The 25,766-nt window shown below is 38.0% G+C and overlaps 3 protein-coding genes across 5 annotated transcripts; 2 read left to right on the top strand and 1 right to left on the bottom strand.

Moving 5' to 3' along the window:
• Positions 1 to 397: 397 nt before the first annotated feature.
• Zn72d (Zinc-finger protein 72D) lies at positions 398 to 8,803 on the bottom strand. Of its 2 annotated transcripts, none has more exons than XM_078193502.1 (12): positions 8,707 to 8,803; positions 8,363 to 8,644; positions 7,921 to 8,084; positions 7,502 to 7,843; positions 6,533 to 7,099; positions 5,721 to 6,434; positions 5,338 to 5,641; positions 5,078 to 5,265; positions 3,919 to 4,067; positions 2,630 to 2,725; positions 2,317 to 2,437; positions 398 to 2,028 (listed from the first exon to the last, which is right to left on the bottom strand). In XM_078193502.1, the coding sequence occupies exons 2-12, from the start codon at positions 8,410 to 8,412 to the stop codon at positions 1,742 to 1,744; spliced, it is 2,982 nt and encodes a 993-aa protein (XP_078049628.1). In that variant the 5' UTR covers positions 8,413 to 8,644; positions 8,707 to 8,803; the 3' UTR covers positions 398 to 1,741. The 2 variants fall into 2 exon arrangements, with proteins under 2 accessions (XP_078049628.1, XP_078049629.1); XM_078193503.1 differs by having other exon boundaries at positions 6,533 to 6,988.
• On the top strand, positions 8,636 to 10,613 carry Betaggt-i (geranylgeranyl transferase type-1 subunit beta). Its single transcript, XM_078193505.1, has 3 exons — positions 8,636 to 9,611; positions 9,721 to 10,081; positions 10,164 to 10,613. Exons 1-3 carry the CDS (start codon positions 9,066 to 9,068, stop codon positions 10,274 to 10,276), a joined length of 1,020 nt encoding a protein of 339 aa, XP_078049631.1. The 5' UTR covers positions 8,636 to 9,065; the 3' UTR covers positions 10,277 to 10,613.
• A 591-nt stretch (positions 10,614 to 11,204) lies between these two features.
• Positions 11,205 to 25,156, top strand: Sigmar (Tumor necrosis factor alpha-induced protein 8-like protein sigmar). Of its 2 annotated transcripts, XM_078193507.1 has the most exons (5): positions 11,207 to 11,503; positions 22,133 to 22,211; positions 22,369 to 22,477; positions 23,226 to 23,497; positions 23,935 to 25,156. In XM_078193507.1, the coding sequence occupies exons 3-5, from the start codon at positions 22,468 to 22,470 to the stop codon at positions 24,286 to 24,288; spliced, it is 636 nt and encodes a 211-aa protein (XP_078049633.1). In that variant the 5' UTR covers positions 11,207 to 11,503; positions 22,133 to 22,211; positions 22,369 to 22,467; the 3' UTR covers positions 24,289 to 25,156. The 2 variants fall into 2 exon arrangements, with proteins under 2 accessions (XP_078049632.1, XP_078049633.1); XM_078193506.1 differs by lacking the exon at positions 22,369 to 22,477 and having other exon boundaries at positions 11,205 to 11,503.
• The last annotated feature ends 610 nt before the right edge of the window (positions 25,157 to 25,766 follow it).

Below are 25,766 nucleotides of genomic sequence, written 5' to 3'. Positions count from 1 at the left end.
TAAGAAAAATGACGGGATTAAATCAGTGAACACGTGTATTGAATAGACTAGTTGCACCAAACAGAATCAATATGCCACATCAATTTCATAACTCAAACATAAATTAAATTTTGATTAATTCTAAATGTATCTCCTAATATGTTTATTGGAAAATTAATACAAAATATCAGTCTCAGTTCTGCTCGGTGCGATCCAAAAATAAAGTAACTTCTTTTATATAATGAGTGTTCGTTCTTGTAAAAAATTACCTAGTAACCATAATCATACGATTTGAGTGCTATTGTGTGTGTGGCCTTCATATTATGGAGGATTTATCATTAGACCGATTTGTTATTTTAAAAAAAATCGCTTATGCTACATATGCAAAGGAATATGGTAGTGAAAAAAATACTTATACTTATCGCATGCATGTTCGATTTATTCAAAGAGAATTTGCATGTGTACAACAGAAGATCCATACACTGTGTCAGAAATTTATTTTAATACGAACGTTTTAAAATGTTATTCAACTTCCTGTAAGATTCTTGGTAAACAAAACTGCAGCAAATGTTAGGAATTCTTGACACGTGCACTTAACCCTCATTGGACAGCAAAGCGTCTATTTCAATAATCGACTTGCAATTCTGCTTTCTTGGAATCTTCTGCGTGAATTAATATACGCGATGTGAACATACGACTTATCAGGTGCAGAAAACATACTGCACTTTTTACGACTACACACACAACATACACACGAATTCTCAATAAAAACTAACCTATAAATAACACGTTCACAGTTCAGATATCTAAACACAAAATACAGAGAAAGGCGATGGCTTCTATAATGATCAATAATAAAGCAGTATTCTTTTCAATAGACTACAATACTGTGTTATTTTACTAAATTCAAAAAAAAAAGACTTCTGTTTATTTTATTTGTAGTGTAATTGATCAATTTCTTGTTTGAAATCGTCATAATCCATATATGGGATACAGGACTGTGAACGTGTTAACTTCAAAACTTATAAATGTTCATTTTTACCATTGTTTCTATTAAACTCCTCCATCATATATTGTGACTTTGAAATATAGCTAAGTAAGTAATTCAAACTAATTAACGCATTTATCATTTCCTTTGACAAAATTCTAGTGCTGGAACTAATCGTACCAATTGCCTGTTTGGGAAAGATCTTATGTCTTCTTCAAGAGCTTTTTACATACTAACATAATTGCAAAAATGTCATTCTTATAAATTCTAAAAACAACAAGATTTATAACTTGCTGTTAACATCGAAATGTTTCATGAAATAAATCTAAGATCAATTAAGTTTGAGGAAATAACATGCCTTTACACACGATTGAAACCTATTTTAAATTTAAAGTACTTGCAAGAATGCAAGTAATACATCATTTTCTTCCTTCAAACGTTGGACTTAGTACTAGTAGGAAGGTGAAGAATCCATAATGTTATCGCACGTATAAGATAAAGTCAAGATATATAATGATATAATCTGATTTAATCATTTCCTTTCGCCATTAAAATTATGATTGCGAATTAAAATTATGCCACTAGTTGTCCAAAGAAATACCTACACTCGAAACAGTTGTCGCAATATAGTAATAGGTCATTAATTCTGATCTAAACTTTGACATCTTCCCAGTATAGACAGGTTTCATTGAACAAGCAATTGACACGAGGAAAATTTGTTTCTTATGCTATATAAGTTATGAGTAAATCGGTAAAGCGAATATTTTGGTAGATCTATTTGGAGTCCGTCTCCATTTTGATCTCCTCTGCTTTTTTATCTTTTTTTGAAGCTTCACTGTCCGTTCCTTCCCCATTACTATTGTCACGTCTTCGCTTTCTGGCGAATCGTCCCTTACTATATTTAGGTGGAGGAAGTTGTTCCATACCAAGGACTTTATGAATTTGACGGAACGCAACTAATCGCAAAGCATGTTGCGCTGAAGCAGTTATATCTTCCCTTTGTTGAGCTGTCATATTACCAATTGCATCAACTGGTTCCTTTTCACATGGATCAGACAATCCTGTACGAAAATATCATAGATAAATGTTACAATCTATTCTAAAATCAGCATAAGTTTTAATACATGAACTAAAAGGTCAGATTGCCAAATCATCTACGCTATATCATGAAGTATTCACAGTGACAAAAAAGTCGAAAAACTCGATTTTAGAATCAACAATGAAAATCACGATACGCTCAGTCTCGTCATCTTTATCATCATATTATTGCACTGAATTATTTTGTAGTTAAATTTGTTTTGTTAATCATTACAATTAACAAACATCAAGGAAGAGATAAGAAAAAGTACCTGGACTTCCAGGAAGCAATATTCCTCCAGCGACGCATTCAAGGAGTCGTCGTAAAGCTTCTCCTGGACTGAGAGGTCCTCCAGCAGTGCTGATCACTTTCTCGGTCAATAGCTCCAAAGCCTAAGAGGTATTAAATAATAATTTAATTTTGCTTATGTATTGAACTAGCAACATTCAAACAGAAAAGATGGAAAATAATTTAGTTTTATTTAAAAAAAAAAAAGAGTTTACATTAGAGTTAAAACATGCAATAAGCATATACAGATTTTTAAGTAAGAAACAAATATTTTAGAGAAATTGTTCAATACTAACCCATGGGTTCAGTGGTCCCCAGGTAGGTACGCGGTTACAAAGATCACGCATTATGCGAATGACCATAACACAGCTCTGCAGCGATGTAGCTCTAGCCTGTTAAATATGAGTAATGCTTTAGTGCTCACAACGTAATATATTCATTAAAATCTCTGTATCTTCTGAAGATGCGACGCCCTAAACTACTTTTAATTTGCTTTGTGTGGGCTTTAGCTATCCTCCCAGCCTCGTGCCTATAACCCCTAGAGTATTAGCCCATATCAAAATTATCGGGTGTTTATTAATTACGTCCTGAATAATACCTAACATAATATTTAAAAAAAACGTACAGCGTATTCGAAAAAAATGTACACTCGACAATGTGCCAAATAGACTTCTTGAACTTATAATTGGAAAAACACCCGATATAGTTATGACACCACTGTGTGTTTGTGCTTGTCTGTCTTGTAACATTCAACAGTGCGTACAACGCACATTGTGTAGAAAGCATAGAATAAGATACATATTTATAAAGTACAAAGATGGTAATGTTAAGAACTTCTAAGACAGACCTAGAACAGACTCAGTCTAGGCTACAATGCATTAAGGTTAAATCCAGAATAATGAATAAGCTTATCCATAAGCATCATAAAGCAGTTGTGCATTATAAACAAAACAAACAAAACTACATTCTTTGAAGAAAAGTTATATACTTTGAAATGACTTTCCGCAAATAGGTTGCTATTATTCTGGATGTTGATGATTGAAAGTAAAGCAAATGTAAGTTTTCAGTGTGCATCAATGTAGTAATTGCTACAGTTCACACTTACATAATGCTTAAACTTCTTGTCTGAGACTATCTGATTACACGTTGAATGTTACTACTTCATAAATCATATTGCATATATATACATATCTTTTTGTTCGAAAGCAATTGCCAATAACCAAATGTTGCCACTGTCGCTCACATAGAATATCTACGGTATCAAACAACTCTACGTAACCTAATGGTTCTCTCATAAAAATTCATCAGTGGACAAATTGGATTGGCAGACATAAAGAATGCGAACATCAAACGTGATCAAATAAATGTTTCAGACAAAATCATATCAACAAGAAGATGATAATAAAAATAAAATTTGTCACAAGGCTGGAAGTTCTAAGACTGCTCTTTTTGGCGGACAGAGAGAGAGGACAACTTGCACGCGTTTCGCGTATTTAGGAAAAAATAACAGAAAACAATCGTTTAGTGCCAACAAAAATGGCACCGACAATTCGAGATCTTGAACTGAGAGTTGATTGATTCAAACCTGAAACCACTTGGCATGCCTGAGTGCAGCTAAAGCCTCCAAACACTTAGCCTTGGGAAGTACATCTGGTGGATCTGGTTTCGTCACAGCGGGCGCCGTGGGCGTTGTTTGCGGTTGAGCAGCTCCCTGTTGCTGCTGTCCAGCATTATCTGAGATTCCAACAAAGAAAGCACAACACGCTTAGACAACACTTAGAGTGTTTGATCATGCCCAATTTGGGTTTTCCCTCTATGATTATACTTTAGCTCAAGCAGATTAATTGCTTGAGGACTATAAGCCTACAACATTTTCATCAAAACAAAAATAAACCTAATCGAATGTAGTACGCGACAATGTTGAGTTGCTTCCATTTCTGTACGTCCTTTTACAGATCGAATATTTTCGAAAAGAACGACCGACGGTTCTCACTCGAAGTGATAACGTTACTCAAAATCGAATACGGAAAGTAACATTATCAAAAGAATCGTCGGTTAGAATGTAGAATTTACTACGCATTGTACAGCATACGTACAACATTCGATGATAGAGGGTTGATTCATTTTTAGATTATCTATGCATGATCAAAAAGTCCATAGTTTTAAGATTGCCTCAGCGTTGTTTCCTCATACCAAAAGCGTGTCCACGTTCATTGTTAGCATACTCTTCTTTACTGGAGACTCCAGCTCTACTTATTGTATGACTTATAGAATGTGTTACTACGAGATAACTTAAACTGAAGAAAAACGTCTTAACCGTATCAAGTTTACGCTCTCTCTTTTCCGTTAAAATTTAATGGCTTATTGTGATATTTTTATGTACGCTCTTACACATTGTATTTTTTTTCTTCATTTTCTTTTTTATTACGGTTTATTAACCATATGTCAATCGTGGACACACCAAATTGCAGCTGCATTAGAAAGGGAAGGAATTTTGTATGTTAGAGCGTATATACACTGACAACCGTTGAAGTCCGTGGCTGCCCCTGCATCTTCCTGGTGCTTAAAAAATTTACAAAAAAGCTTTCGGGCCATGAAAAGAACAAACGTAATTCCGAAACAACACGTGTTTGAGAAAAGAGCATGAAAATAAAAGACGTTTTCTGTAAAATTGTTAAAATACATTACGTACACATAGTTATCCTTTTCTTGGCCACTATGAAAATGTAAAACGTTCAAATTACCTGCAACAGCTGCTGGTTTAGGAGTTTCACGCATTAAAGGACTGGTGAGCGTTACACTGACAGTTACGCTGCCTCCAGAAACTGTTAAAGCAGCAGATTCCGGATGTTTCCCAACATTGTATGTATCCTCGGGAGCTACAATCTTCAATTGTGCCGGCAGAATTTCAGCAACTTTATTTAATAACGTCCTGCAAGAGAACAATATGGTGAATATACAAGTAAACGTAAAAATAATGTAACAGTAGCTATCTATGACTAACCTTGTTGGTTTCTCTGCACATAGAACTACTAGACAAACATGGTTATCGCCAGATAGAAGAAGCCCCTTTGCCAAATTGCCGACGCGCATGACGCCCCTAAGTATTCTCGAATCTTCTTTTTCTTTCTGGAACGAAAACAAATTGCCATCGCTACCATCTTCTTTCTGTGGGGTTGTACTTTTCTTTTTATCGGATTCTTCTTTTGCTTTTGTTGTGTCTGCATTTAATTGTTGCTGCTGTTGAACAGGTGCCGCCGGGGTTGCTGGTGCAGCATTTGTAGTTACTGGACTTGCAGTTTTCTTTCCTGCAATTGTAAGTAATATTTCCATTAATCTCCTTTAATATAAAGGTAACAAATCAATAAGAAAAATTCAAGTAATTACCAGCTTCTGCTAAAGTATCAGATACGAATTTCAATGCTTTCTCTGTATCTGACACTATTTTCTGAACTGCTAGAAGTTCTTGTTCCTTTGGATAAATATTTGTGTGATGGGCTAATACATGTTTGTCATCGGATGAATCTGGTCTGCGCTGAGGACCAGGGAACATCATCATCGGAGGTGGTCCAGGGAAAGGTCGTGGCATTGGTGGAGCTCCCGGTCCACGTCCGTAACGTCTATACCATTCATAATACTCGCATTCTTCTTCGTACCGTCGACGTTCTTCCCAATACATCATTTCTTCATCCATCATCGGACCCATCGGTCCTAATTGACTAATTTCTTCACGACGTCGTATATATTCATCACGCATTTGTTGCCTACGTAATTTTTCTTCTAACAATTTCCTTTGTTTCAAACTTGGTTTCATGTCAACAACTAAATCTGGATTAACTTTCTTTTTGTAAGCAAATCTGTGCCTCCTTCCTTTCATATGCATATCTTTGGCATTAGGATCATTAAATCTGCATTCGCAAAGCTTACAATTGAAACTTATAATTTTGCCATCTTCAGATTTATTTTCTTCTATGTATTCTTGACCAACCGGCTGGATATCTTTTTCATCAACAGCAGCCTCCTCTACAGTCTCTTCCGCTGTTACTTCTTCTGCTTTAATTTCCGCAGTCTGATTCTGGTTCACAGTTCCCAAATTTCCAGCTGTAAAAAGAGCACCATTGGAATTATAAATACAATTAAATGCTGAGATATTTTATACGAATTTAAGTGTTCGATATATTCGAACGTGAAATACTTACAAGCAACAAAATTAATTTTAGGTGTGGCCGTTATTGTAGGCTTCTTAGCGCCGGTAGTTTTAACAGTAGCTACAGGTTTTGGATTCAAAACAGTTGGATCCGCACTTGGTATAGGTTTTCCAAGTTTTGTGTGCAGTTTAACAACTTTCTGATGTTTGGCACCCCTGATGTGAGCAGCATATGCATCATTTCCAGTACAAGTGACGTCGCAAAGCTCACATCGTAGACTGTTTCCTGCTCCGCGTGCTGGTGGTTGTTGTGGTACCTTTAGAGAGGCCTCCTTCTTCTTATGTTTCTGTCCCTCCAAATGCTCGCGATATGTTTGTGGCCCAGCACAGCTGATCTTACAGACATCGCAATAGTGAAGCTGTTGAGGTTTGGGGGGCTGTTTGGGCCGCATTGCCTTCATCGCTCCCCCTGCAGCTCCAAATGTTTTCCGTGGGTAGCCCTGCCAACCTCCAGTCTTCTGGTTAGTCGAATTGCTGTTTGCACTCTGTTGGGCTACATACATAGTCGCAGCGCTATATAGCGCTGCGTCGTAGCCGGAATACGTTGTACTCGCCGTTTCTAAGGGAAATGAAATTGAAACCTCAAACTTTGGAGGAGTCAATTCTTGGTATTCATGGTACCATCCTACTAACTTGTACTCATTGGTACAAGTATTTTACGCATTCATCTGAGTATTTGAAAGTACATTATACGATACTATTATGAATTTTCTATATAACATTGAATTTATATTCATCTTTCAATTTGCAAATACATTTCGTTCTACTAAATTTCCAAATTATGTACGGCTTGAAACATTAGTAGAATTATATATTTGCATTCATGAATAATTCAATAGCCAGAGGATCAATTTCATATTATTAGTGCCTATATCACGGTTAACAGGACGTTCACACAGGATTTTGAATTTTGGCGACAATTAGACGCAATTATGTAATATATATTACAATAAACACTTACTATTTGTTGCTGTCGATGGTGTTGCAGCTGGTGTAGCTGGCGCAGTGTATCCTGAAGAATATGTTGCACTCTGTGTTGGATTAGATTGCTGATACGCAGTACTGGATGCTTGGTATGTTTTAGCTTGTCCAGTAGTAGTAGCTTGCCTTGCCGTGCCTGTGTAGGCACTGGTCGTACTATATGCAGGTTTCGCTGCTTGATAATGAGTTTCTGTAGTAGTATAAGTTGCAGCTGCTGCTGCAGGTTGTTGATAATACGTTTTAGTAGCGTCGTATGTAGCTGCAGGTGCAGCGCGTCCGTAACCGTAGTCGTAAGTTTGGGCCACAGTACCAGGGTTCGCAGCTAGAAGAAAGAAAATCGAATGCAATTCGACTGACACGACGAACTATCAACTTGAAAAGTGAAAATGATAAAATTACCAGCGTAAGTGGTCCCTGTAGCAGCTGCAGCGGCTGCCGCTTGGTAAGTTTCGTAACCTGTAGCCGCGGCGGCAGCGGGTCGTTGAGTATACGTGGCGGCGGTTGCCGCTGGAGTTACTGCGTATCCCGCTTGACCAGTTTGATAAGCGGCTGCACTGGTCGCTCTATTTAGAAGAATAAATATATTTTGTTACGCACGAGGTATAAAATGAGAACTGGAAACGGGCAAAACGAAAAAGACCTCTATCGGATCCGTGCCCGGGAGAGACGCTCGATGGACGCTCTAACTCTCAGCAAAAAATGGCGGCCAAGCCGGCTGGGCTCTCGCGTGCACCGATTTTAACGAACAATTATTACTCCCGCCAACGTAGTTACCGTCGCGATTTTTTGATAAACTTAACACTAGCTACTTAATAATTATGGTATGCAATCGATTTCGTACCCATATTGCGTTCCGCCGTGAGTAAACCCAAAATAATTGTTCTGAGCCATCCTTCCTCGCAGAGAATCCCGGAAAGAAGGACAATGGAGGAAGTTGTAGGGCGTGCCACGAACTCGATAGAATGGCGGCGCTGCCGCGGCTCCTATTGGTTATTCTGTTGGAGCCGGGCGCAACAATTGCAAGAATGCCGCGCCCTCAGTGGCCGCTTCCACGAGAACCCTGCGTCGTCCTCCGACAAACTACCTCCGCGCAAATCAACGCGCTACCGTACTAGCCAGAGAACTACCGCGAGAAAGTATTCACGAAGCGGACAAATGTATACGGTTAATTGGAACTTAACTTACTGCGTGTTTGTCGTTATCTCCGTTTTCCGGTGTAGTATGTAGTTTGCGAAATTTTCGCGGCTGGTGAGTGTTGCGACGAACGTCCGGCGTGCGCAAGGAAGGGCTAGTTTGCCGGCGACGCGTGCGTTTAACGAATTTTTTCAACGCCCCCTGCCAGCAAGTTACTGCAACGTATTCCTACACGCATACATCTACGATACATATCAGTGAAATTGAAGCGCACTCTAGTAGACTTTACGTACTGCCTATTCTAATGGACTTCTTTCCGACTTGTACAACAAATTTTAACGTTATCTTCTTTAGTACGTCGACCTATAGTTCAAGTAGTATTTCATCTTTGTTCAACGATATCGTTCAACATGCCGCCACAATTAGCAACGAAAAAGCATGCTAAATATTTTCAAAGGTTACTGCAAGTGGTGCCTAGTCGTTTAGCAGATCATGATTATTCCAGACTAGCTATAGCTTTCTTTGCTATATCGGGACTCGATATATTAAATTGCTTAAACGATCTTAGCAAAGAAACGAAACTAGAAGCAATTGAGTGGATCTATAGGCTACAAGTCACCGGAGCTGGGGCACGCTCTGGTTTCCAACCATCTACGATGATACCAAAAGATGTTCCAAAATATCAGTGTGGTCATTTAGCAATGACTTATCTTGGGCTTGTCACCCTTCTAATTCTTGGAGATGATTTAAGCAGAGTGGACAGAAAGTCCATTATCGAAGGTTTACGAGCTTGTCAGAATCCAGATGGCTCTTTTGTAGCCGTTATAATAGATAACAGCAGCGAGAACGAAAGCGACATGAGATTTCTTTACTGTGCTTGTTGTATATCCAGCATCTTGAATGATTGGTCAGGAGTAGACAAAGTGAAAACCATTGACTACATTTTAAACAGTATTGTAAGTCTTCATCTTTATTCAATTTCAGTTTGCTTATAAAGAGTATTAACAAAAACTGGCTTTGTTTACTTAATTTTATCATAGCACAATATCTCAACAATAATTATAGTCATATGATGGCGGAATGGGACAAGGACCTGGCCTTGAATCACATGGAGGATCTACATTCTGTGCCGTAGCTAGTCTAGTTCTCATGAATGAGCTTCACAATGTCCTGACAAGCGATCAATTAAATAGACTAAGAAGATGGTGCCTCATGAAACAAGACAGTGGCTTTCATGGACGACCTGGAAAACCGTCTGATACCTGCTATAGCTTTTGGGTTGGTGCAACCCTACAAATGCTCGACGTTAACAAGTTTTCAGACCCCGATGAGAACAGAGCATTTCTTCTTGAAACTCAAGATAACATTACAGGAGGATTGGCAAAATGTGCTGATAACCATCCTGATCCTCTTCATACATACTTAGGTATATAAGAGTTATTACCAATATGAAAGCATCAATTTTCCAAATCAATAGAAATAGGTAATACTAACTTCTTTGCTTCTAGGTATATGTGGTCTAAGCTTAATGGGAGAATCTGGTTTATGTATATTAAATGCTGCTTTTAATATCTCTGACAGAGCATATAAGCATTTATTAAAACTGCACGAAGTATGGTAATGTTATAAACATTTATGTAAAGTACTTGCAACAACTAAATACCATATCAAGCGCACAGAAATAATATGTGAAAGAAAAAAAGTAACAGTTTTGCATTTTGCCTCTAATGTTTATGTAGTTCTTACAGGTTCTCTGTGCAGAGAACCATTTATTCTAAAAATGTCAATTAAGAAGAATATTATGATTTCTTAATGCGTAATTAATGCTTTTGTTTCAACTATGTCGTTTAATTATTAAAGGTCTAGAAAGCACATGCCAGAAGTGAAAAGAAAACTAGCAGCATAATTGAAACACAGCAAAGTGTTTAAAAGTTATAATAAAACAATAAATATATGTATGAGCATTTGTAATTTTTATTTTATCCTTTTGTAAAACCTTATATACCAATGAAAACGTATATTCTCCTACATTAAACTATAATGTGTTCTAATGTTGAATTTTCAATTACTTTCATCACTCTCTCCGTTTTTTGACACTACAGTCGAGTGTTTGTATTAATTTATGAAACTTATATAATAATATTGACATTTAAATTAGCAATAATGGTATTGATGAAGGGTTGTAGGATATCTCAAACAATACGAGGAAACATACAATTTTTTCAGTCGTAATCATATGACTTCAGCGATTGAATTACAAATCATTAAAAATTCCACATTGCATGTTACATAGACGTAATAGGAAAGGCACATGAATTTATTATCGTGGGCCTAGAATTGCATGACCGCACGAAATTCTTCGGTGTCTACGTCTACTGACGTCTACGACTCCAATTCAATGACCACCACAATGAGCTGCTGACGCACACTGTGAAGAAGGAAACTCTCACTCCGACACTGCGAAGTTGCCCGAGCCGAGCGCAGCTGGCTCTGCCTCACGCGCCCCACCTCGCGGAACGATGATTCCATGGTAACCAGGGTGGGTTCGCAGCACAACAGACGTCGTTCGTTCGCTCGAAGAGACAGTGTTAGAGCCTGAGCAGTCTGACTATCGTAGCCGGTGGAATTTTCGTCTTTTTTTCCATGTTTTCGTGACTTGTGTTAGTTGCGTTCCGTTCGCGAAAACGTTTCGTCTGGAGCCTCGTTCATCCGGTGAAATTCGTTACCCATGCAAAGTGAAACGTAAACAAAACAATAGATCCAATATTCTATCCTCTGACCGTCGGGAAAAGAGAAACTTCATTGTTGAGTGTTGGGCTCGCATCCGCGACCCAGAACATCAGCAGAGGTTAGTGCGCGCCTAAAATTTAAATTATTTCAGTAAGAACAAATCATATTTTACATGCTTGAAAACCGATATTTCTAAAAACACGTCTACGAGTCGAGATAAACAAATTCATTGTCACGTGAATGGATAACATAAAATTCACTCGACGTAACATTCATTTGGACAAATTTTGTTCTCCTAAAATTCGAATTGAATACAAATATTCATTAGAAAGTCTTCCGAGAGCACCAATAGATGTTTCAAATTTGTATATCGTCGTTATCGTTAAATTTAACGACACGGTAATATCGCGCCAAAATGATCTTTTCCGCACGCCGATGCAGCAGTAAACTTGATTACACGAACAATACCAAACGAAAGTCTCCGTCATTTAAAAAGGATATGAATGCGTATTCCGTCAGAGGAAAAGTTAATTGAAACTTCGTGACGTCTACGTTATAATATCATTCACACATGACTCCGATTCTCACGGAGAGGAAAGTGTGCGACTCTGGCAAAACTCGAGTTTCGCAAAACCGAGTTCGCTTAATTGCGTCACTTAGTCACGACCGAACGGGTGCCTGTATAACTTAATTTACTGCATGTGCCTCTGTTACGGCCGAAACTAATGGATATCCAATGAATAGAGCCTAATAGAATGTTGCTATAGCGAGGATATTGTGTATATTTAGAAATAACGGCCAAAGCCTTCTCCAAGGGATCGTGAATTAATCGATTATCGGTATAGTGTAACAATTTCCACGGTGCATGATTTCCATCCACGCGGTCGGCCGCGCATTTGAAAAAGGAAGGGGTAAACGACGCCAGGGTAAACAGCTTTTTCGTTCGAATGTTTTATCGAATATTGTGCTCGTCTCTACGAAACCCGGCTGAAAATCTTTTCAATTCTAACCGTGCAATGAATGATGCTGTTGTGTAGCACACACTTGTCTGCTTCTAATTACCAGAAGAAGAGCCGCTGTTCTGCTTCCCGCAAGCCTCTTTTTCCTATCTCCGCGAGTTCGTAATTTCGCTCCCAGCCCTTCAACGGACCGATTCAAGTTACAATAATCAGTTTAATTCCTTGAAGTTGCATTTAAAGCGTAATTGAATCGCGATTAGTTTAGAAACAATGTTCTTCAACGCGTTTACTGAATAACTAAAATCCGATTAAACGCCAGATAATGTCTGTAATCAGTAGTCCACTCCGAAACAAATAAGTTGCTTATAATTACTCCGAAATATTGATCCAATTTTGATAGTCTTCCTCGCTTCGAATAAAATGTTTCCAGTACTGTGAAATAAAAGTATGATAGCTTAACTTAACGTTCTGGTTCCGAATAACAAATGTTATTTTTCTTATTTTATATTATTTAAATCATTTTTTAGTTTATTCTATTTTCTACTGATATCAATTATTCATGAATACACACTCATTGGTTGACAGTAGACTCGGGTACGATTGATATTGGAATATAAATATTTTGTTTAAATCGAGATAACCATACAAAGAACTGGCAATAAGTTATTGTCGCCAATAGTTTTATCATAGGAACGCGATAACAGTTCGACGTTAGAGACGTTTTTGAAAAAGGAGGATCATATCGACCGTGAAAGTGGTCCTCCCAGAAAGTCGCATTTAATAAACCATCGTGCGACCCTCGTAGACGAAGTATAATCAGTCTCGTAACTTCGTCCGTGTGACCACGTGCGCATAGCACACGGCTACGGTGTACACAGTACGTGCCCTTGTACGCGAAAGCTCAACACGTTGGCTGAGAGGCAGGTGGTGGGTATATTCTCAGACAAGATGCTCAGTTTAACAAGGAGGTTCGTGGCGGTTGCACAGCTGTCGGGGTGACAGCTGCATCTTTCAGAATAGAAATAAAAATATACGTTAAAGAAATGGAGGGACGAAGAAGGGAGGAGACCAGAATGTAAAATACTATTTACGAGAATGGCACGGCGTGTCATTACACCAATCCCTTAAAACAACAGGCATTCCCGATGCTCGCACCATCACCGACGCGATGAAACAGAATTCGATGCCGCGTTTGCCCATTTTTCATCTAATTTATCTATAAACCCTTATTCACACCAAATACGTATTCTATGACCTTTCCGCTAATAGTAGCTAAACCCACGCAAAACTGTTCGGATGATATAACAATTAATTGATATTATATAAATAATAGGTGTCAATATATAAAAGATGATAAAAATATACTTTTTTCTGCTTTTCAACGATTGATCAGTGTTTAAAATGAGAACAATTTCAGATGTTCTTACACGATAGTTATTGAAATAACTTGTTGGAATATTAATACAATTATTTAATAATTCACAGTTTCTCTGAATACTAATAGAAGTGCCGTGTCCTGATTGTTCTACAGTAGTCCGCAAAACTTCAAATACGTTTCTTCGAAACTTCACTTCTCGATATTGACCCAAGCTTTTCTCCGAAACTATTGATTCCATCAGCTTCATCTTTTATGCGATCACACTTGATAGACACTTGCGGCTATTGTTGGAACCATAAACATCTGATTGTCAGCATAACAAGTATTACTTTATTTTTCAATTACTCGAAATTAAGTAGAATAATTTAAATTATTTAGTTGTTTCCTTTTCTTGTAATTATTTTTTTGTAAATCGTACATACAATATTTAATGACAAGCTGTTCGATTATTAAACGTTTATTCGACGCCGTACCATCAGATTAAAGAATAACGAATTCCTGTGCTCAGTCAGTCAATTTAGCAATAAATTGCGCTGGTTTTATTGTGAAGTAAAATGGTGCCCGTACAGAAATATTAATATCTGCACGAGCGCAAACAGCGAATATAAAATAACCAATCAAAGCAGAGTGCTTCATCGGCGGCAATAAGACTAAAAAGAAAAAAAATACGTAGGGCATAGAGAGCGTATTGATTTATCGAAAATAATTGTTTGTTCGTGGCAGCTATCGTTTCGCATTCAGTCGCTCGAGAATAATACGTTTTTGAATTCGTCCGTTCAGCTTTGTTTACGTAACGTTAAAAATTCCTGACTCGTTTCATTATTCGATAAAATTCAAACCAAGAAAGCGCATTCTGGGCATTCTGCGTGTTCTTTTCAATTACGAATTGCCTGTATTAAATAGCGACGGCACGAATACGTTTCCCCGATGAAATGGGAGCGAAAGAAAAGTGACGTTATATTTTCCAATGAACACAATTCCCAGATGTCTGCGAACGGTTTTATCTGACATTTGAAAATAACGTAACGTTGTTAAAGCGATGTCACCGATGAGGTCGAGAATCGGGAAATGCAATTCACTGCGCTCCACCACCACCACCATCGCCAATCGGTATCATTCACTTGATCGTGCGCTGTCAATTCCGGAAATGTTTGGCACATCGTTACCAGCTAAATATATAAATAAACTTCCTTTTTCTCCAAGGAATTTTTGCAACACAGAACCGCTTGGAATTTTATTTTACAATTTATTAGCTCTCCTTTCGACACAGATTAATTTGGTACCAGAGTTGTAAATATCGTTACTCGACTATCTAATTTCCGACAATTAATTGATATTCTGACATGTTTCATTAATTCAAGCAGTATTTTAAAAAATACGTTGAACAAAATTGACGAATAAAATTACAATTGACGTAGTAATATTTTAATATAAATGATCCAAGTATGCTTCAGTTATGCAACGAATAGTTCTATCTTTTTGACGTGTACTAACTGAATAATTGTTTAAGTGTCCCTGAACATGTATTTTATACGACTAGCGCGTGACTCACTCTTTGCAATAAAATAAAAGAAAACATCTGTCGTCGATTTCTTTTCTTTTTTTTCAATTGGACATCGTGGACAAAAATTATTCTTTCGTTCGGAAGCGAGCGAATAGGAAACACGTTGAATTTATTTCTCACGGACGAGAATGGGAAACTTTCGACCCGCTTTTTTAGGCTTTAACGGACATCGTAAATTTTCCGCGGCTCTTTCAATGCCGCGTTTGCAGTGTTTCTGTAGTAAATTCACTCAGATCGATTCGAGTGCAATTTATAACGTTGGATTAAAGTTTTCAAAGCACCGTTACACAGCTTTCATTGCCAGCGAAATAAACTGATAGCTGGAAACATATCATTTTTCGTGTCGCGCACCAGTTGTGCGCAGTTCGCGTTCAATATTATACACGTGTACACGCTGAATAGCTCACGTGCCTATGATTTGCTTATGTCGAAACGTTTTGCACGACCACGTGAAATATTATGAAGACGTAATTCCCGGTGACTGCGTGCCTGCTTCTCTTTTTATGCCGTGCCTTTTTCTGCGATTAACTTTTACGCGCGGTACTTCTTAGAGCGTTTCATATAATTTTTTGCACGGTCTTCAACGCATTCCGCTTACTTCTGCACGGTTTGTAGCGCGAAATTGTTAAACGTTCATTTTTCAACTGTTTCGCACGAGAAAATGAAATAGCGTATCGAGATTGTACGTTGAGAATAGAGAGAAGAAAAGTGGCCGAGATATCAAAGTACCTAGGAAAAGAAAATGGGAGAATTTTACACCCGAGAAGCGCGCATGGAGGTTAAATGAATGAAAGCGGGACATTTTAGAAATCATCCTGCCGGGAACAACGGGCGAGAGATAGCTGAAAGAGGGTGGTGGTTGTCTCTCCGCGCAAGAGACTGTGAAATGATTCTGGATTAAAAAAACAATCAAAATAGGAGTACGTAATCTCCGCCATTTATTAACGCATTTTACGAGCAATTTTAAGAATCCCGTAAGTTTCGATCGTACCTAAATGATGTGAGTTCCAACGTTGTATTCGAGCTTCTCCGTTTTTACCTGTATAGAAATTCTGAGGCAACCAGCCCAGAAATATTGAAAGGAATTAAATAAAAAATTAACTTAGGTAAATTAAAAAAACGGTCCAGGTGATACGGGATATTTTTATCGACTCTGGAGATTAGATTGTAAAGAATGACGAACGCAGGGATTCTAATCAGTGAAACGGTCGTTCATATTTAACGAGGATATTCTTGTGGTCCCACAACTTCCTTATGCATACGATTTAATTCTCGGAAATTTGACACTCGTGTCAAAGGCTCGTTCATTTTCTTCCTTGTATTTAAAACTAAAGAGAAAATTCATTCACAAAACATATTCACCTGTTTACACTCCACGCGATTCTTTCGTCGATCACTTTCTTGTAAATCAAACTAATTCTCTTGCAGCACTCGTTCGTCTTTTCGTAAATAAAATATTATTAGAATATCGTCCCTTATGAAAATAAAATTCATATTAAATACAAAACTGAACGAAGTTCTGTAAACGATCGTTGCAGATTAATTACTCGGAATGAGATCTGAATGATTTTCTAAACAAGCATGTAAATTCACATTAAATCGAGAAATTGAATAAACGACGACCAGTTTATGATCTGCGAAAGGGTTAATTAACATGCGCATGTAACGCAGAATCGTGCGATCATTGTACGTCGAGAGAACGCCTGGACGAATGCAGAAAGCAGCGCGTTCCCGCTTCGTTTATTTGATTGTAAATAGAAAACGTTTTTCAAACAACGATTATCTAGTCCCGTAGACCGGAACTGGGGGCATCGAGAAACGTATGTAGAATGTTATAGAAACGATGAGGGGCTAAGAAACAAGTAACGACCTAACAACAACGCTTAATACGGGTATCGAACCGCGGAGCAACCGTTTAATTGGCGCGTGTAACCAGCCCCGATCGATTGTAGTTGGGAAACGGCTGAGGAAAGAGAGCGAAAGTTCTGCGATCGATTGCTTGTTTTCTCGTGAAATTCTCCGCGGTGCCCGTGTACGGTGATATCATCAATGGAAACCTGTTTTTCGAATGGAACTTCATTTCATTCTCATCAGAAACGGCCGATTAGCAATGCTGATCCCGCGCGTTGCGTAAGTTCCGATGCGTGTACGGTTGTCTAAGGATCGCGGCTGTATGTGGGTGACCCCTAATTACAACGGGACCGATTGATAAAGAGAGTACAACGTAACCGATCTGAGTCACAATCGGCATATCAATGCGAGCGCGATGGATGAAATGCGCCGGATATTGTAAACATAACGGTGCACAAGTGGGTGCTCGGGAATTAATCAGATCGGTCACCCAACGCGGTGACGTCACGGCCGATATTATTTTCATTTAGACGAGTTTAAACATCGTTCGGTTATCTCTCCTATATGCATATCGAAGATACGATTCCGCAATGTGTTTCGATTAAAATACTTTTTTCATACTAGAAGCATTGACGTATAGATAACATCGATCTAAAATCTAATATTTAGATACTGGAAATATCTCAATTTATTTTTACATTTATTTAACTAACTTCTTCATAAGTTTTCGCAATATTTTTAATGAAATTAGTGTTCGCGTAATTTGACATTTTGTCGTACTGTTCCACGAAATTATCTTTTGGTTTGTACAGATCTTGCACTCCAAATTAATTTTGTTTGGACCAGTTTGAAGGGCAAAAGTGTGCGCAAATACGGTCCGCAAAATGATTAAATTCCAGCGCGAAACTTTCATTGCAAATTGTAAAACAGCTTCCGTATAAAAAAAAGTACATATCGTAGTCGAAAAGTCAAGCATTTGCGCGCCGCGGCGCGCCAAGAATGCAATTACTAATTAGAGTACTCCCGTTTTTATGGAGAACCGGCAACATTGTGGAAATGCGACGATACCAGTGGGGACGTGCATGCCTACCCTACATTCAGTGATAGTTTTAACTCGATAATGTTAATAGGTGCTATTTTACACGACGAGTTGCGCGTCTGGCGCGGCGGTGCACCGCGAAAATAGGGCAAAGAAATATTCAGCAGTGGCGCAATGAAATTCGATGGAAATCCTTTGAGCGACGCGACGACTTTAGGATAATTTCAATATAAGAAAGATGTTATTCTTATACAATTTCCAACGATGAATCCGGTTTTGTAGGACTTCTGAATCGCAAAAATCGATGAGAGTTCTGATCGGGTCTGGTTGAGATACGACAATAAGAACGATGATCAATTACTCAATGAGAAGGTCGTCCATATTCAATTAGGATATTCTTGCTTAACTCTCTTGATAATTCTTGATTAACTCTCTTATTCGCACCCATTTTATTCCGCGAACGTTATTCTGGTATTGCGAACAGCCTCGGAAGGGTTGCTATAGACCGACCGAAAGCAGATCTAGTTGAAGATTTCTGTGCAGCGCCACCCCTGAAAGCGAAAACAACGTCTGAGCCATTTACGGCGTCCCGAGGGTGCTATTTTGCAGAGATAATGTTGACTTGTAGTTGAGTTGATCGTAAATATTTTCGGAGAACCAGTCCTATTATCTTCTGTCACATATTCTGCGCGGGGCGAAGGTGTTGCCGCTAAGTACATCAAAGTCTTAATAAACAACCCCTTTTTAATGCGACGTCGCAGTTTTGCGTAAAAGTCAACGACTCTATATATTAACCATTTAACACGGTGTACAATTTTCTGTGAAATCTCTAGAATTTTTTATTAAATTTAGAAACCTCGAACACCGCAATTTCTTTAATACGTTATTAAATATTTATCGGTCGCTTCGCTGGAGCTGCCTCGATTTTTTTTATTACCCCCGAAGGTCGCCGGTTTCGATATTTAGATTGCCTTCGAATGCTGCGTGGAAAGAACTCCCTAAGGCTCCGCGAACTTTCCTCGAGCCGTGAAAATTTTATAACATTTTTCTTTGAACAACTTCATCGAATGCCCAACGGAGATAAAATTAATGAGAAAAAACTTAATTAGGATAGCGCGTAGCGTGTGCCTCTTCGAAGAAACCTTGGGAGAGATGAGATTTTTTTTTAGTTGCCTCGGTTTGTTGCGTATGCAATAAACCTTGGAATACGTGCGATTCGAAGAAAAATATTCCATCGATCAGCGGGCAAAAATCAGAATCATTGGAAAAGAAAAGCGCGTTTAGAGTTTCCAGTATGTTCCATTAGATTTACAAAAAGGATTTAGAAATACTTTTCGTTTTCGGAGTACGATTATTTCTTTTTTATTCCAGCCTTGTCTTCGATTGTGAAAATCTCGGCGATCGATTGGAAGAATTAACAGTATTTCCGGAGAAGCGGAAGTTTCGCGAACACATCGTTGTTGTTAATAACGACCGATTTAACGGCTGGAAAAGTGGTTTTAAATTTCAATCGGTGCCCGGGGTATCGATTCGAATCGGAATACATTACCATTACGGCGTTTCGATAACTCGAGCACGTTCAAGCACGCCGGCTGAGAAGCTCGAGTGGCAACGAGATCGCCTCCCCGGATCCTCGGGGCCCTCAAAGTTTCGCATTTCAGGTCGGATGGCCGGAAATTTTGAAATGTTCGAACGGCTAGCCGATAGCTGCTCGTACGCCTATGGATGCGCCCATTGTCCGCTTTTATTGTCAGCGACCCCCGGCAACGGCAACGGGGCGACGTTTATCCGAACCGATTCGAATGAGAATCTCTGGCTCGCCTTGACGCTCCTTACAAATCGATCCATCTGCCACATGCCGCTATGCTTCTTCGATACACATACGATTATACTATACTCTCTCAGTGACAAACAAACCGCAACGCACATTACGTTCCATTTCCAATGCGTCCGGGGCCCGGCCTCGACCACTGACACGAATTACACGTCCGAGGGAGCATATGTGCTCTCGCTCCAACCTATTTAATCCCTTGCCCCGGCCGCGGACCTCTGCGATATATTAATTCTTCGGTGTTTCGCGGCGTTCGTTTTATCTGATCCTGTAACGACCAAGTAGAGCTTAACGGTGAAACGTTATGCAAGGAATGCCTCGCTGAAAAAGAGAGGAGGCGGAATGCTTGACTGCAGAAGATCTTTCTGTTATCCGTGGGCATCGACGCTGCGGCTAATTTCTATTCCCGCGTTCTTGCTGTTGACAGCGGATCAACCCTTTGCATTCGAAGCTATTTCAATCCGAGAATGTGGATCTCGTGTTTCCATTTTATACGATCCGCTGCGACTGATCCATTGAAATTGAGTCCATCGACAGATGAAACTCTGGCATTTTTTAATCGTTTTTAAAATACGGTAGTATACAATATAATTTATAATAAATATAATATAATATTTAAAATATAATATTATAGATATAATATTATATGATATTGTGAAAGGTATTTCGACACGTGGCGTAGCAATTTTTAACGGCGTCTCAGAGCCGACGCACGAGGGCGAAGGGTCGTTGGACGTGCGACCATTTTAACGCTAGATTTACCAGCTAGGTAGTATTATTAAATTTTTATACCTATAATTAAACACTGCCTCGAACTTTCTATTAGACAATTTGAATCGTTAGCTGCCTGTATTAGATTTGACTATAAAATTGCGGTCTGCAGACTATACGTTTTATTATGTCGGTCAGTGGCTCTTACAAGTATTGGAACGCTACGTTTTTGCTTTTTTTAGAAAGTTTTCTCAGCTTACGCTGCTTACAAGAATGACGAACGATGAATTAGGAAAGTCGAGGCTTCAAGTTTTAAAATGTATCCAGGTTTATCGACCTACCGGTTCTCTACTTCGCTATTATAGTTCAGTTGTTCGATGCAGTTTAAAAATTTTGGAGTCCGCATAATTCGTTGAGCCACATTGTGCATATCGTTAAAAGTTGAAGAACTGAATTGACGGAGTGTTTATTGTGCCGTGTTGTAATATCGAATTTCTATCGAATCCGGTCGGTATTTATGAGTAATTAATCAGAGACGGCACGAGTACACGGCAAATATTCACGTACGTGGAACGTAACGCGTTCGATAAACAGCAGCGTTTTTCGGTTGTTCGGGCATATTCATATGAAGTAGTATGCACGAATGATTAAAGCGAAAAACGTTTCGAGCGAACCGAAAGAGATTCACTCATCTAGAAATATGATCTGCAGCTGTTTAATGGTTTACGAATTTTCCGTTACGGAAACATTCTAATTAATTAGTTAAGATAAACTAATGATTATCCAGATTCTATAAATATCCCCCCTTTTTGCGGTAATAAATTGTAACTTCGTATTCAAAAATCGATAATAGATGTGTATACATGTTTTGTTGTTAATGCCTATGACACGAGTTATAAAAATAAGTTCACAGATTATAAATAATACCGGTTGTTCAGTTTAGACTACCGCGAGAGGTCTCTTTATAAACGTATTATATTTATAAAAATTATGGGAAACGTGGGACTCTTGTTTTCAGTACAATACGATAATATATAAATCTTCGTTTTAAGTTCAGTAGGAATTTATTTGGAGAAATTAATTATACTTGACACAAACTTTTATAAGAAATTTCGTCCAAAAAATTTCTTCCAAAAAACTGAAACTACTGAAATGTATTTACTGGATCGGACAACTTTCTCGTTTCTTGACCCGTGTACTTACCACAGCTTTCAAATATTTTAAACAAAATGTCATGAAAATTTGAGTGTTCGACTTCAAACATCTGTGTACACACGTGCGAAGTGCACGTGCTTACCAGATCGATCTGTTTCTTTGAATTACTTTCTAAAGTACGCGTTGCAATTAAACGATATTCAAATATGTTTCGATGAAAAAGTAGTTATTTATATGCGTTAAATAATTTTTTTTTCAGGTGGCGTGGGGAACGGCAGTGATGGAATTGCAGAGCTGGTTGCTCTATCATCTTGTGGCCGTAACCGACTGCAACCAAGGTATCAAAGTGTTTCCCCGCATTACCTGTATTCCGATACATTCCCATGAACCGGAGTGCACCGAACACTGTTCGACACTGTTCCCTTGATTTCAACGTATTGTTTTACATTTTACGGAATCCATTGACTCATCATTTTATGCCCTTGGTTATTTTAGTTACTTTTGCCTGAGTTTCAACCGTGCTCACAGAACGCTACCCGCTTCTTTATTTCATTTACAATTCCGTTATCGCCTAGAGGAAACAGCGGTTCATCGATGTTTGATGGTAAGTACCTTGTATTTCATCAGTAAGATAATATTGGTGTATGAATCACCAGTGACATGCGTCAGTGAAGAACGACTTAAAAATTCCCGATCTTTTGTCAGAGCGGAACGCGTGTGTACTTCGCAATAACAAAACTTGCGCGCATCGTTGTCTTGAATTTTATCGAAATATATATTTTAATAAACGTGTCGAAAATCTTCGAACTCCGAGAACTGTTTTTCTATTTCGTTGAACAAATCTCTTGATACCGTTCCAACTTCTTGCGGTATCACCTTTCCTGTTAATAATTTCTCTTTGGATTATTATCAGATATTCACTTTCATTTAATCTTGATCATCGCATGCCTGAAGTTTAACAATTATTCTGTAAGTACAACACAAGTATCTCGATGTAAAATTCCGCTCACAATTTCTTCGAACGATTTTATCATTTCTGGAAGTCTATAGTTCACATTTAAAAACCCCTTTAATAAATTATTTAATGATACGAATTATTTTAATCATATAGCACCATATCATTGTCTAATAACTTTATCAGTTATACGATAATTGAAATTCTATTAATTTGAATAAATAAATTGTTAATACACATGAAAATTTATATTTGTAATAAGTTTGCTATTTTGTCACGTATAAAACTTTATATTTGCATAAACAGACGTCTATTATATTTATTATTGTATCTCTGCGTGGTATCCTCTCTTATCTCGTCAAACATCCGCATACAGTATGTCTAATTTTTTTTTTAGTGATGCAGTCGGCGACGGCACTGAATGGCGGATCTTATCCCGCCAGTGGCACCGGAAGCCGTGCCCGCGATTTAGGTCTACGCGCACAAAAGAAACTCTTGGGTCGAGTTGTGTCCACAGGAGCAGGAAGGTCTCTTCTGATAGACGACGCGACCACCTCGCTATTAGACAATTTGTATAAGCTCATGGAGAGAGCTGCGAAGACTAATCCCAGCTTGGACAAGAAACAGCCGGAGAAAGTTTTGAAAAATATCGTTAAATTGTCCATTAAGGTAGTTAAGGCAGCCGACGTTCTTCTTTACACGCGTATCGAAAGCGGACAATCCGTTTAAATGTTACAATCACACGAAACCGAGTAACCACAGTTCCCCTTGCCTTCACTGTTAATCGTGTTAAATTAGAGTCACTATTTTTAGCTTTACTCTCTTCTCAAACCGTGTCGAACACGTATTTCGAAGTTTTCCTTTGCCGGAAGGGACGATGTCAAAAAGTTTTATTTCAAAGAAACTACAACAATTGGACGACAAATATTCCTGTAAAAGATTGCGAAGTTTCATTTGAGAAAAGATAATTGAATGATTAGTCTGTTAGAAAACAACAAATATCTTATCTTTTCTTGGTATTTTAAACATTTGGAATAAGTACCATTAGCGTCGTAAAAAGATCATATCTTATTCTTCCACTGACGATATCATTTTCTTTTTTACAGGTCGCATTGCTGCAACGTAATCAACAATTGTACGCAACTGACGACGCGAAGCTTGTCGAGATAAGAAATGCTCTGAGAGCTGTGGCGATGTCTGTGGTTTCCTTTTACGAGCTAGAATTCAGTTTCGATAGAGCTTATTTAATAAAGTCGCTGGAACGATGTAGAGCTGCGATACAGTCGCTCATAAAGCCACATCTCACGGACAAATCTCAGGACCGGTGTGACCAGATGTTCGACTTTTTAACGCATTCCGACTTTTTGGATTCCGTATTCAGACAGGACTCTGAACACAGACCTATCTTAGGGATGCTAGTTAACGATATAAATAAGGCCTTAGATGCTGGGCATCTTTGATTTCGTTTGGTCAACGTAACCGTGTTTTCATGATCACGCTAAAAGAAAGAAATGGGATGGAAACTTCCAGACTTGCCGATGTATTATTATCATTGCGGAAACTGTTAAGAGTATTCTTTTTTCGAATACAATAAGGAATGAAATCGTGGAACAGTTACTTATGATTGCCTGTAAAAAAAAAATACACAACAGATTAAATAAAAGATAGTAATATGTTGTCGATACGGGGATACATTTCAGGCCCCGCGCGTACGGATCGATAGTAGTGCTCACTGATTTATGCAATAATTGTGAAATACTCTATTTATTTTCAGAATGTATATTGTACGATTAATGTATATTTATTTACGGTAACTTGCGTGTTAGGATACGGACTGTCAATCTATACCAAAAAGAATAATGAGCTTATTTATGCCCGACAATGGGCTCATAGTGATGACGGTAGAAACGCCTCACTAATAATCTCCACAGAATAACCGCGTGAAAGAAGCAGTTTGTCGGCGCGATCACGCTAATAGAACACACACGCTCTGAAAAAAAATCGTGTTAAAGGCATTAATCTTCTACTCGTCAAGGACTATACTTTAACATATCGAAAGTGCATTATAGGGCAAGATGGCTCTCGCGTTTTTACCTATATTGCGCCTTGCTACGTTTCCAACACACAACATATCTAATATAATCATGGCTAAGCATCAATAATCGAATTGAGAAAATTTGCATTACATGTACTACAAGTATATCGCGGTTTACGCGTGTTTTGTACACATTATACACACTTTACATATTATTTGTGATGTTTCTCAATGAAATAAAAAAAAAAAAACGTTGTACGAATATACTATTAATAAATTATTGATAAGAACGATTTAATCATACGTCTTTCTTTAACCCTTTATCTTTCTAATAAAAGTAGGTATTGGTATCTATTGATTTCAAGATAGAATTTGTATCTGAAGAAGTACTTACAGTAAATGTAGTTTCGCACTGTTTTAGGAAAATGAACGTGAAATTTAATCAAATATATTCCTAGAACTCCACTGATTCAACAACAAAAATCGGTTGGTCATCTAATGCTAATGAACATCCCAGTGATGGGACTCGACCGGTTCGTACAAACCAGTTCATAAAGTTTTTTTATTTTGCAGAACCGGTATCTAATTGCATCTAACTTTTCTAACTGACTAAAATTCCTGAAGTTTAGCTCTATTCGCAACTATCATAATGTAATAAATTAATAACTAATGCCTGAGGTGTATAAATATTTTTTTATAGACATGTTAATTATTTCTTAATAACGTACTGTAATCTTAAAAAATAAAAGCGTTAGAAAACATTAGAAAAAGATCTTCGTCTTACTACTTGTAAAATGAAAATACTTATATTTTTATAATAATATTTTACGACCGATAAAATACGAAAACAGATACAAAAACTGGTACATAAAAAACTTAATTATACATAAATGATAAAAAAAG

Source organism: Augochlora pura, chromosome 10 (genome assembly GCF_028453695.1).
Source record: "Augochlora pura isolate Apur16 chromosome 10, APUR_v2.2.1, whole genome shotgun sequence".
NCBI classification, from domain to species: Eukaryota; Metazoa; Arthropoda; class Insecta; order Hymenoptera; family Halictidae; genus Augochlora; species Augochlora pura.
The sequence above is the reverse complement of the archived record's forward strand: the minus strand, read 5'-3'. Positions and strand labels throughout refer to the sequence as shown.

Coding starts and splice junctions, on each gene's coding strand:
- Zn72d (XM_078193502.1), bottom strand. CDS start 8,412: ATGGCTCAGAACAATTATTTTGGGTTTACTCACGGCGGAACGCAATAT. Junction 6,435..6,532: donor TAAAATTAATTTTGTTGCTT/GTAAGTATTTCA, acceptor CTCTTTTTACAG/CTGGAAATTTGGGAACTGTG. Junction 2,438..2,629: donor GGGGACCACTGAACCCATGG/GTTAGTATTGAA, acceptor AATACCTCTTAG/GCTTTGGAGCTATTGACCGA.
- Betaggt-i (XM_078193505.1), top strand. CDS start 9,066: ATGCCGCCACAATTAGCAACGAAAAAGCATGCTAAATATTTTCAAAGG. Junction 9,612..9,720: donor ACTACATTTTAAACAGTATT/GTAAGTCTTCAT, acceptor CAATAATTATAG/TCATATGATGGCGGAATGGG. Junction 10,082..10,163: donor TCCTCTTCATACATACTTAG/GTATATAAGAGT, acceptor CTTTGCTTCTAG/GTATATGTGGTCTAAGCTTA.
- Sigmar (XM_078193506.1), top strand. CDS start 22,154: ATGGAATTGCAGAGCTGGTTGCTCTATCATCTTGTGGCCGTAACCGAC. Junction 22,212..23,225: donor CGTAACCGACTGCAACCAAG/GTATCAAAGTGT, acceptor TTTTTTTTTTAG/TGATGCAGTCGGCGACGGCA. Junction 23,498..23,934: donor TCGTTAAATTGTCCATTAAG/GTAGTTAAGGCA, acceptor TCTTTTTTACAG/GTCGCATTGCTGCAACGTAA.